Source organism: Zosterops lateralis (assembly GCF_965231275.1).
Source record: "Zosterops lateralis genome assembly, chromosome: 1".
In the NCBI taxonomy this organism is placed as follows: domain Eukaryota; kingdom Metazoa; phylum Chordata; class Aves; order Passeriformes; family Zosteropidae; genus Zosterops; species Zosterops lateralis.
In genome coordinates, this window is record NC_139762.1 from 37268744 (window position 1) to 37282060 (window position 13317).

The window sequence follows — 13317 nt, forward strand, 5'->3', positions numbered from 1 at the left end:
TACTGAAAAGGCCTCTTTGAACATAAATGGCATCAACTGGAACAGTGTCTAGCAAATGATTTAGGATAAAACAAAATAAACATGGATGCCAGTTTTACTACTTCCTTGTGGAAAGAGAGAAAGGATGCAAGTGCTGTGAATTCTTCTTGCAGAGTGGAGTGGAGTTGCAGTGACAATTTTACTGCATTGCCCTCCGTAACCTATATTTTCAAAATAATTTTGAAATTTCAAAATAATTGAAAAACCCATAGAAATAAGCTTGTTCTTTACCTCTTGATTATGTGTGGACATACAGTGAACAAAATCAGGAAAAATAAGATTATAATTGCACAGGAGTCACTTAAAACAGTAAAGTAACATGATCTGTGTACAAACAAGACTAGATAGGCTTGCACAGAAGGAAAAGGGCTGCTTCCTAATAGACTAAAACAAAGCTTTTCATAAGGTGGAGGTATGTAAGTTGCACACATCTTCACAGCATGTTTAACATGTAAGGACAGTAGCCACTTCTGGCCCAACTGCTAACAAAAGCCACAGGTCAAAGGGCAACCCAACTGATTTCAGCACCACTTTTGGAAGTGGGAAGAACCAAGGAGGAACAGCTTGCACCCCTTGCCGTCTTCCTTCCTTACGCTCAGTGTCAGCCCTGCAGTTGGCTGGCACACAAGAAACGCCTCAGCCAGCAGGACCACATTGCCTTTTTGCATCAAGGAAGGAAACATCTGGTAAGCAGAATCTGTAAGAAGACAGGGGGAGAAAAATGGAATACAAAAGTTTTTCTTATACTAGATCCTCTGTCTGTTTGAAACATGAGCAGAAGGAATACACCTTGTCTGCATAACCCACAGCTTTGAGCAGGCATCATTTATCATAGAATTTAAGCCACAGAGGAAAGAACTCTTGATACACGGGGTAAGAATTAAACTTACATATATGTGCAGAGATGTTTTAAAAGATTTTCCAACATAGCAGTCATGGATCTCTGAATCATAGAGTAAGTTAACTACACAAGTATGAAAAGTGAGCTTTTTTAGGCTATATATTTATTAGAAGCAGTATTAATGTATGAATCCACCTTGAAAGAAAATAAGTGCCCTTGAGATGTTAGATTCTATCAGCCAAACTGAATGCCTGCATCAATGGCTCTCCCTAAAAGTCATAATTAGGTCATTAAAATATATTTAGAAAAATAGCCTGTAAAATAAAGTTAAAAAATACTCACCTTCATTTTATTTCATAGGTCACTGTTATACCATCTAATAAGATAATTAAAAACATGCAAGCAGCTGGTACTGAGGCTAAACAGATTAATGTAATAGTCTGTAGTCATATGTGCTGGCAAGGGGTTCACCTCTTTGGCGAGGAGAAGGTCAGCTGCCCTTGGGAAGGGAGGAGAAAGACAGTATTTCTACTTTCCAGTGGCACTGCATTGCAGATACTGAAAATAAAGACCCACATCTATTTTCCTTTTCCATTTGGTGAAGTCCGGCCCATTTGGACATCCAAAAAAGGCTTTAACCATGGCAGTAAAATAATAGAGTAGAGCAGAGTTCGAACATTTTCCTTAGGTTTCTTACGTTTAAAAACTGAAACTTATTATATGTCTACATCCTTGCTCAAATGTTTCTAATAGTGAACTTCTAATTTTGATGACACAGCTCTAGGAAGTAATTTTCGTAATTTCTTATTAGTAAAGCTACTTCCCAAGTACACAAATAGTTCCATTAGAGCCTAAAGATCAGCTAGAAAATTCTCTGTGACCTTACAGGACTTACTCTCAAACTCAAATAATATTTAGAAATATATGTCAATCACATGTACTTTTCACTTACTTTACTTACAAACTTTATGACCTAAAGGGAAATGCACATTGTCTGAACACATCCAGCATTAAATCTGTGCTGTGATCAACACAAGCAAGAGTCACAAACTCTAAGGTGACACCTTCCTATTAAAAATAAGACCATACAAATAATTCTGGAGCATCATAAATATGTCAAAGAATAATGATATGTCATCCTTTAGTAACATACACACTTGGAATCTTGTACTGGATAGTGTAAAATCATCCTTTAAAATAGAAAATGTGGGAATCAAGAAGCCTCTCCTGGGGCTTATTTTTTTATTGTGGTAACAATAATGTTTTAAAGAGCACTTTAATAACAAAACTTACTAATATTCAAATATTTTTGGAGTAGTCTTTTCTAATTAAGTTGTAAAGGTCTATGACTGATAAAATATAGAGCAACTTTTGTTTTAGCAAATTTTTCAATACAAATTTTTCATGTATTAACCTTCTGCATGCATGTCATCTACCATGATTCAAAAATGCCTTTGCCTCTCTTACGGCAAAAGTTCATTAGCCGGTCTCTTTAAAATATAATGGACTGAAATGCACTGAGTAAACAAGATTATCATTAGTTTTACCAAATTATTAACTTACTAAAACAACATTCCTTGACAGTATCCTAAAATAAGTCAAAATCTCTAATGAGTCCCCAAAGAAATAACAACCATTTACCATCATTACCTTTCAAGGCAGCTTAGGATTCACTTATCATCTTTCAGAAGGTATTGGATACTCATTTTTACTTAACATGCAGTCCAGAACTATAACTAACCCAATATCCAACCCAACCATCAAATTTACAGCCAGTCTCCTTAGATGATAGGAATTACTTGCCACTGAGCAACAAATATACATTTCGCACCTCAAGCACTACTACTAAGTAACAGTGATAGCTTGCCAACCATGAAAAGTCAGAGGTTACTTTTGCATATATGTATGCATATATACCTTCCCAATACACATACACACTATATATCTTTTTTACTATCTTGCCTTCAATTGTATAGGTAATACTTTGGCAATGACATATGGGACCCTCTTAAAAGACTAATTAACTTCAGTTTTCTAAGTTGGGCTGTAATCTCTGACAGAATATGAGTATTATTCAGTGGAACTTGTAGCCAATGTCATATTTATTATATGCGCTTTGGACTGAGGAATATTGAGATACAAAGACCAGCCTTACCTTTAATCTGTGGAGAATTAAAGAGGCACTAAGGTTTATGCTGATTTAGGGAAAAATGCTCTGTCCTTCCACTTATTTCTAGCTGTCCATGGTAGATTCCCTGCACTGGCACTGATATCATGGGAAGCTTTGGCAGGAGGATACTGAGAATGAAGTCATCAGAAAGCTCTCCCTATGAAGAACGAACAGGTTGGGCTGGGTTAGCTCCCTGGTTTAGCTCCCTGAGAGATGAGCCCTACTGCCTGAGTGGAGCAGGGATGAGAAGGGCTCAGATCCCAGCTCCACAGCTCACACTCTCATAGAACCAAAGTCTAGCTAAAGCTGGCTGCTTCTTCTTCAAGTGTTGCCACTTGGCAGGTACAAAAGCTGGTGCTTTTGAGTTGGTGACTTTCAGGAATAAGTTTACTGGCTTAATGGCAGAGAAAGCTCTCAACTTTCTTTTGCTGATCTGTTTAAATTCTATCTTGCCCATTTTTGAGATATTGATTTGTGGTCTCTCTATTTACATATGCTTCTCACCTAAAAAACATGAAGATTATCCTGGGTGGTATTTTTCAGCCCTTCTTTTAACTTAGGCAGTATGTTGCAAGCAGAAAACACAAATATGACAAGAAACAGAGTCATGCAGAACCCTAAAGTGGATATTCTCATATATTTTACTGAAGTGAATATTCTAACTACCCTAGAATAGTTTTATATCATCACAAAGTAGGTTTCATTAGAGACAACTAACTAGGATACAGAAAATTGTAAAGATACCTAAATCAACCCACCCCAGTCCCATTTTGTCCCTGCAGGCACACCCTTTGTTCCAACCTTGCTCTTAGTCCAGAAGCTTCCTCTGGGTGTTTGAATCGCAGCAAACTCTTTGCTGTTCCCTCTAGGTCCTTACAAGAAGTCTTTCTTTTCAACATCCTCAGGACCAGGCTGTTTGCTCCTTGCTCTCCTTGGCAATCTCTCTGTCTCCAGCCTGCAACAGGTTCTCCAGCATTGTGTCCCTCCCTGCCACCCCGTGCCTGAGGCTCCCTGTGAATAGCATAGCTCACTGCCTGCACCACGGTGCAACATTCCCCACCCAGACAGCTGCAACCAGGACAAGAAGAACAGGCAGGTTCCTCCTGCCTGCCTGCACCTCTTTGAAGTAGAGAGTACAGCAGAGCACAAAACCAAAAATGAAAAAAATGCCAACCAACATAGTCCACTAAATGATTCAAAAATAATCATGCGGTAAGCTTGTTTTGTTTTACCATACTTAAGCATGAAAATCAGATGCAATCCTTCTGGTTAGCAGAAATCATACTATTAATTTACTAGTCACAAAGATTTTTTGTAGCAGAGTCAGTATTTTGCAGGGTGAAAGATGAAAGTATACACCTGCTGATTAGCCTTCTGTACTTTCAAGCACAAGACACCATCCGGTATGTACCCAAGCAAGATTCAAGCTCAAAGACATTGCTTAAAAAACTTTCTTTAACTGGTGTTTACTGCCAACAAAATTGAAATATTATTTTCCTGTCAATAATCTTAAATTTAGCCAATCTTGGCTTTGGATTTTGACATGAAAAAATGAGGAACAAGATCTCCACATAGTCCATCGATCTAGTTACTTTGGAGAAGATCAGAAAGGTGATCATTGGTGACTTGAATATTTCAACATTTAGCTTAGTTGCTATGACTTCACTTTATTGAATACTTTTGAGGAGCAAAAAACCAAAAAAAAAGACCCCTTAAAATGTTTAGGCTTTCAAATATCTTGTACTTTCATAAGTTAAACATTTCAAACAAGTTTCTAAAAAAACTAATAATCCAGAAAACAAATTTTCAGACCATTCCTTAATTAAACGCTTCATGTTCTTTTGTTCACTATTTCAGTTTAGAGTCCACAATCCTCCTAAGGTACAGGAGCTGTTCTTTTGCTTTAATAGATTATGCTTCTTATTATAATCAACCTTCTTAAAATTAGAAAATAAATATAAAAAATTACCAACCTGTAAGAAATAAAAGTTCCATCTGAATCTGAGGTGGGGGGTGTGCTTCCATTTTCATTTGATCCTCCTAATACAAAAATAAGAGAAAACACCTTTGCTGTAAGACAGACTCTGATATGAACACAATATCGATGACAACTGCAAATGATTTTACCTCATTTGGTAACTTCACTTACAACAAAACTCATCTAAAACTTACATAGACAAATCTCAACTTTACCTCTTCAAATTCCTACAGTCATCTTAACTAGCCTCCAAGTTCAAACTGCAATCTGAATGTTCTGAAAATCTGATACTTAATTTCATTTAAAGTTTTGATTGAGGCCCTTCTCAAATTATTAAACACAATTTAACTAGTATAGGGTTATAGAAGTACACCATATAAGTAGATGAGCTTGATTTCACCAATAGTAAGTAAAAAAATGTAAAAGTTCATTTGTGTTTTTTTTTGTTTTTTTTTTTTTTTTGTTTGTTTTGTTTTTTTGTTTGTTTGTTTGTTTGTTTTTTTGTTGTCATAGTGCAAGTTCAAAGCTTCTCTGAAAGTACCTATTAAGATGTCTGCCAAACACCTTATTTTATATCCTGTGGGCTGGTGATACATAGAACAGTGATGTTGTTAGAAATCAAGGATTACAAGAAGTTTTCATTCTGTAACTTTGTCTATTAAAAGACTGCTCAAAGCCATAAATCATGTATTTTTCAAAGCAAATTTATTCTTGTCCTGTTTTATACTGTTTATTTTTGCCCTGTCATTTAGTTTGATAATTTTTCTATGTCCCTGTATGCCTCCTTAGTTAATTTACAGGTAGCACTGCACAACTCTGTTCTCTGTTCTGCTGGCTGAAACCAAGTACTCTCAGTCTTTTTTTCTAAATGAGGCTTCATAGAGGCTTCAAATGAGGCTTCACTTCCCATTTTCTTTAACTCAGTCCTTCTTACACATGGAAAAGGAGGGACAGGACCTGTAGACAGCATACTAAACGTTCAGAGAGTTGATAATTTGTACAGTGGTTTTCTTCTCTATCAAACAAATCTTGCTCGATACAGCCGACAGTGCCGTTCCATCCTGCAGTTTCACAGCCGTCCTTAACCAAACATGCCTGCACATTTACTCTCCATTTTTTATTTACAAAAATAAGTTTTCACTGTACACTAAAAATTCTTGCTAGTGCAATACTGTAGTTCACACAGTGTCATGCTGTTTGCAGTCCTATTACCTCCTTCAGAAACCACCAGTCCCGCCTGAATACCCTATTTGCACTGGCACTAGGTATTACCTTTCAATAATTTTACTTAATAAAAGTCTATCGGATCTAATTCTGAGGCAAGACAATAAATGAAAATATTGGAAAAGACTGGTTTGACCCCAAGCTTCACTAAAAAGAATTCTTCCATTAAAATTTGCCTTTCTGTACTCATCCAAAAATTACTATACTTCACTAATCCCCATAGTTTCTCTTTCACAGAATCTCCTGGGGCACTACATCAGACTGTTTTCTGAGGTCCATACAGACCTAAAGTATTTCCTGAATGTATACTTTGAAAAGCAAGCAGGTTAGCTGGCCACAATGTCCCATTTAACAACAACAACAACAACAACAACAACAACAACAACAACAACAACAACAAAAAAAAAAAAAAAAAAAAAAAAAAAAAAAACAAACAATAAAAGTTATGCCATTTGCTTTATTTTTCTCTCTTCTTTCTTAAAAAATTTCTTAAAGCCCTGCACAGATAATGGTCAGCCCACACAGGTGCATTGCTATCACTTTTCTTTCCTCTGTTAATCTAAGTACAGGTACTATATTTCCACTCATCAGCCATGAACTAAAATACTAAAAATTGTTCCATGCAGCAGCATTTGTCAATATTCTTGAAGTCTGCAAGTTGGATTATTAGCTCTGCTAATTTACAGTATCTACCCAATGCTCCCATCTATTTTATTGATTTATTTTCAGTCCTTTGCCCGAAATTCTATTTTTGCTGAAAATTAAATATTTTCCTTTTTGGACCATAGCTGGATTACATTTAGTATTATTTGTCCATTCACACTGCAGAATGGTACTAGTTTTCTTTCCTAGAAAGCTTCTTTAAAAAGTCAAGTAATATTTTCCAGTGAGATTTTCCAGATCTCATCTTATGATCTGATTCAACTTAATTTTTGCTTATTGTCGCTATAACCCCACAATTTCTGATATCCAGGATGCGGCTTTCTTTGCAGATCAAGCTGGTTTTATATTTCTTTGAGGATCTTTGCGTATTCCAGACATTCCTTAAAAATATTTAATTATTCACTTTGGCATAGAACTTCCAAGTGTTTCTTTTTTCATCTAATATGGAATGCAGGATTTTTTATTAACTTTTGCACCTTTGTCTAAAATAAATCCCAAACCTCTACTACGTCTTAGTCAAAAATCACTCAGTCCAGTTGATTTCACTAATTAGCTCTCTCCATTTATTTTGAAAATGGAAATCCTACTTAATCAATCTGCTTTTTGTTTACTAAATTTAACTAAATTAACAACACCAGATATTTCATCCAGGAGTCGACCCTCCCGTTATTAATAACCATCTGTTCATTTTTTTTCCTCATATCTTGTAAAATAGACTCCCATATTGGGACAATTTTCAGTAATATGCTTTTTCATATATTACCCATCTCCACATCTGATCCTGAGCATTCAGAGAAATGACTGAACTATGTTCAGTCTCTGTTAAGGCCATATGGGCAGGTGCAGTGATACTGGGCAAGTGCTACAGGGACACAGCACATCAAAATGGGTCCTGAATGCACTACTGCCCTTCATTTATACTTAAACTAAGTATTCACCTACCAGACTATTCAGATTAAAAACAAACAAACCCTTATTCACAATGATAAGTTTATATACTGAAAAAAATATGTCTTTTCAAGAATAGCAACACTGTCTTCCTCCTTTCTGAAGAACAAACTTTAAGACTATCTCAAAAAATGCATGGATTTTATAATCTTTCAACAAAACCATTTGTCCTGCTTGAAGAGCAAACAGGACTTTGCAAAGAAAACAAGGATAACAGTTGTTCTTTCACAAAGAACCCCACAATTGGTGGGATCCTGGGTCTGCTACATTCACTGAGCTGTTCCTCACAAACTACTCTAAGTGTAACTTGCTTTATTCTGAAGACAATAATTTTCTTTACTGAAATGATGGCCAAAGTAGTTCAGCATTTTTAGTTGTATATCCATTGTTAATAAATCTTATAATCATACAAGTTTCTGGTTGGGTGCTTTTGTGTGAGCTGTTTTTGCTGCTTCATCATATTAGCAGCAGCTACCAAAACTGGATAGGGCTAGGTGTCTTCAGCTCTCAAAGCCAGGATTTAATTGAACAGACCCTTCTGTAATTGCTCCCTTGCTCTATCCCATTTAAGATGGGTATGTATGTTATGACACCTTGAAAGATGATTAAAATGTCATTCACTGGAAGTGATAAAAATCATAAAGCAAGGAGCAAAGTATTCATTTTCTTAACAAAACTCCCTAAATTTTACCTAGTTTTATCCAAAAGGCTTTTTAGCAAATCCTATCAAGTTCCTATAGTTAGTGATATAGAGGACAAATGAGACTGCTGCTTCACTAACTAATGACATTAAGCTGTGGGAATCCATGCCCCGGATCACCTCTCCTCAGGAAAGTTCCAGTTACTCCTCCTGAAAGACATGGTTAACTCCTAGTAGAACAGATATACCACTTCTATCTTCTTCACTGATAATGACCCAAATTTCTGATAAAATTGGGATGTATACTGAACAGTTATAAATATAAATTCACAATGCTAGTAACAAAAATTGTGGTCCCCTTTAAAAAGTGATTCAGTATTATCCTAATCTTTAATTTCCTTCTGAAACTCAATTACGGGAAGAAGGGTTTTGCTTAAGAAACAGAGAATGCCCTAGTAACCCTTCCAAGGACCTTGTGAAAAGCTTTCCTTACTTCAAATGCACAAGCTAGGGGAAAAAGGGAACTTTCCATACTTTCAGAGGAAAGAGAAGGGAAATGAGCAATACTGTAACAAGCACCTGTATCAAAGTAAGTATGGCTTTCAGTACTAGAGCAGTTACTGGTTTTAATACAATAATAAAATAAGGCTGTATCCTTCCAAAGGGCCTGGAAATTACCAGGGTTGCTGCTTCTTTAACTGCAGCAACTCCTGAGAATGAAAATTTTCTCCTGAAATTGCCTCACTTCAGTGAAGTCTGTTCTTGTGCACAGAGACTAAGGGCTAAAGGGAGCTGGGACTTGGGCATCTGGGACCTGACACTGCCAGACACATCTGAAGGCTGTTTCAACAAAAGTTGTATAACTCAAAATTGACACTCACTAACTAATAAAAAAAGAACATTTCAAATGCTAGCTTCTTTAGACTTCTGAGATACATGGAGGATTTGCAAACTGTACACTTGCTAGGGGTACTAGATTCACCCAGAACACATGGGCTTGTCATGTGCAGTAACTTATCTTGCCAAAAACATATTTGAGATTATAGGCAGAGCAGAAAATGGGAGAGCCCAGAATAAGGAACATGCCTTCTCTTCTGAAGATTATCTATGAACTATGTGTAGAAATTATAACAAGAAGCCTGATGGAAACCTGCACACCGTTTTTTTGTATTTTTATTTTTTAACAGCCTATCGCACTGATAGAATCAAAGAACTATTTGGGTTGAAAAAGATTTGTAAGATCACCAAGGCCTAACACTAACCCAGCACTGCCAAGGTCAGCATTAAACCATGTCTGCAGGTGCCACATCTTAAAAAAAAACCCCAGATGTCTTTTAAATACCTCCAGGGATGGAGACTCAACCAATAGGATATTTTCTCACAGAAGAGCTTTTTCAAGGTGCAGTGCACAGTTTCCACTTCAGGTAATAAGAAGAAACTGGACAGCATTTCAAAGCCCCAATTCACAGGCGGGAAGACACTCTGGGTATGCTCCAGGCACAATGAACACTGAGATGAAGCATGTGCTTAGCAACAGTAAAAAAGCATGTGAAGAGTGATGTAGGGATCAGACATTTCTCCCTCATCTCTTTCATTATGTCTTAAAACCAGCAATTTCCTGTGAGATGTAAAAATTCAGCACTGGACTTTTTAAGAAGAAAGGGTGGGATACTGTCATAACCAGCTGCAAGTCCACGAACACAAGAAGCTTGAATGACATGGCCTTGCCTCACGGCTGCACTCCTAATTACAAAAAAAAAATCAAACTCAATTTTTTTTCTTTTGAAAATAAACTTTGATAATAAAGAACTCTCTTTAAATACATCCATATTTCTGCATGCATGTATACATGCACATATGCATGTATGTATGTGGGCACACGTGTATTTATGTAGTGCAAACCAATTTACCAATCATGTGTCACCTATGAAAGGGTTTTATGGCTGGCAGTTTAGGAATTTGTGATAAAAGTGATCCTACTTACGTAACCAAACTGTGCATTTCCTTGCTCACAAGTGTCATAATGGAGACAGATCTTTCTGCGGACCTGTTTGCATTCTGCCTAATGTTTTCCTTTGTATTCTAATCAAAGGTTAAAATGTTGTTAAAACACAAGATTTATTTAACCGTTGTGAAAATTTAAGTTGATATAAACACTTGATCATTAATGTAGTGTTCTATGATTAGAGACAAGTCAAATTTTAACACAAATCTATGCTTGCAGTCTAAGGTTGTCAATTCTTGTAACATGACTTCAAAATTCCATGCTATATTAATTTTCAGCATATTTAAAGGCTTAATAATTTAATGATTTATCCAATTTTAATTTATACTTTCAAAACCACTTTGAACAATCTGAGGTGCCACTAGAGATCACAACAGTGGTCCTGGTTAAGTCAAATAATAATTATAGCGCTTTCACTTTAAAGATGAGATTATTTTTAATTATTGAGTGAAGTACTTGAGGTACCATACTTATATAATTACGCTACTCATTAAATGGTTATTGAAAGCTGAAATGTAATTTTAATGACAGCTACCTATTTTTCTTTGCACACTTTATAGATGACAGATCAGTCAGGAATTCTAGTTTGCTCAAAAAATCCTTGCAGCTGCACTGGTTCTTTCAGGTGTAAAACAATTAAGCTGTTCTTTTTTTAAAACTTTAGACATTTTTTTTCCTCAAATGATATTGATATAATATACAAAAAATAGTAAAAACAGAACAATAAAAGCATGGATATTTTTTCTTCTTCACAATAATATCAAAATGCTGGCCCTAAACTATATAATTTCCAAACAACATCCCCCCCCCAAAACATGACAATACAAATATGGAAGAATAATTTTAGTCAAAATGTGTTCCTCATATAATACAAACAACAAAAAAAATTGCTTAACAGATTGCAGACCTTTATTGTGAGTATAAAGGGGTAATCAACATACAATAAGAATTTTACTATGCATTAAAACTATATATAATACCATGAGATTTCTTCGCTTTTTCAAACATCAAGGTTCACAACTCTTCAAATATAAAATTCCTTTGTACTATTTACTCCACAGATAGATATTCATCAGACTGATCTGGATAAAATTTATTCTAACACGTAGGCATCTCCCACAATTGACAGGACAGAGCTGTGGTCTCACAAATGAGCACCTAAACACTTATTCTCTGTATCTTAAGCCTTTATATGCTATGTTTGAAATTCAGGGTATTTCTCCGTTGTTTCAAAGACCCGTATCTTGTCCAAATTAAGCTTTCCTTTTTCACAATGAAAACCAAACAGAGGAGTAAATTTGTTTCATTAACAATATTAAAGCAAAGATTTCTGAGTTCGCTGTATGGGGAAAAGGCAATAAAGTTTTGAAGAGGGAAAAACTGCTTTGTTCCTTCAATCCCCTAGTTGAAATTAATTATAGCAAATGTTTATGAAAACATCTGTTCCATACAGTTATAAATTCTTAATTTTAGCATGGGTGATTCCAAGCTCCTCTATTATTTGAAAGAGAACAGTCTGACAACTGAAAGGTTTACAAAAGAGCAGAAATCTGTATTTCTACAGCACCAAATACGCAGTTTGGAAAGTCTTCAGGATCTCTGCAGCAAAGAAAAAATAAAATACAAAAAGGCTGAGACGACTGAAGCTTTCTGATGTGGGTCCGCTGATAGACCAAAACGGCACGGGGAGGAGGGGGGAAAAAATGAAAATAGAAGGAGAACTAATCCCGAAAACATACGGCAACTGGTGATTTTACAACGTAAAGTGGATGTTTCAGAAGTGAAACGCGGCGGAGCTGCGGTTTCCGCGCCAGGGCTGCGGGCGGGGAGAGCCGGGCGGTGCCGCGCGGGGCCGACAGAGGGCGCAGCGGAGTTTGGGAACCGGCGGCTGCGGCGGCTCCGGGAGGGCTCGGCCCGCCCCAACCGCGCTGCCCCCGCCGAACCCGCCCGAACCCACCCGAACCCGCGCTGCCCCTGCCCGAACCCGCCCGAACCCGCCCGAACCCACCAGAACCCGCCCGACCCCGCGCTGCCCCTGCCCGAACCCACCCGAACCCGCCCGAACCCGCGCAGCGCCCGCTCGACTCCGCCGGGCCCCTCCCGCCCCAGTCGGCCTTTGAAGGGATGAAATGGAGCGCGCTCGGAGCAGCGAACAGCCACTGTAAACAGTGCCCTCAGCTAAGGAGTTAAGTGCTCTGCACTACTGATATTTATGAAATAATTATTAGGCCGGAAAGTTGGAGACCGCTTCACTCTGAGCAAGTTCGGTTTTCTTAAATAAACACGACGCAAGTTTTGGGTGAGAAATCTTTTCCGTACAAAGCTGGCTCGCTGTCCCTCAGTTCAAGTTCATTTAGCATCACTTGGAATGCGTGCAGGACAGATTTCTGATACCATTTCACTTTCATCAGCTCTGCCCTAAAATATTATATTTTGCCACGAATGAAATAAAAACCTGTGCACTGTGATAATTACTGATATATGAAGATAATGAATTGTGAAATGACCTAATGAACTTGCCTTTTTAAGTACAAAAGTCTTAGGCTGAAATATTTTGTTTAATTTTCAGTATTGACATGAAAAAATATATTATGCATTAAGAGTGCTTTTTTTCCCCTTGAAGCTGATTTGAATTATTAAAGGAAAACAATTGTAAAGCACAATACAGGACCCGCAGAGATGCCAGTCTTGCGACAGTGAAAGCTGGTCACATTTGGAAGTAGGTGAGTAACACTGGCACCAAGGTGCAAAACCAAAGCCTGTTTTAGCCCTGCTGAAAGCTGTTTCAACAATATGATAGGCAGACACA

The 13317-nt window shown here is 37.2% G+C and overlaps 1 protein-coding gene across 6 annotated transcripts in view; it reads right to left on the reverse strand.

Moving 5' to 3' along the window:
- The window catches only part of TBC1D5 (TBC1 domain family member 5), a 315300-nt gene that overhangs the window by 151102 nt on the left and 150881 nt on the right, over positions 1 to 13317 (reverse strand). For all 6 annotated transcript variants that reach the window (XM_083858412.1, XM_083858415.1, XM_083858416.1 and 3 more), the window contains one exon: positions 5024 to 5090. In XM_083858412.1, coding sequence (XP_083714538.1) covers positions 5024 to 5090 — 67 coding nt within the window. The remainder of the gene's footprint in view (positions 1 to 5023; positions 5091 to 13317) is intronic.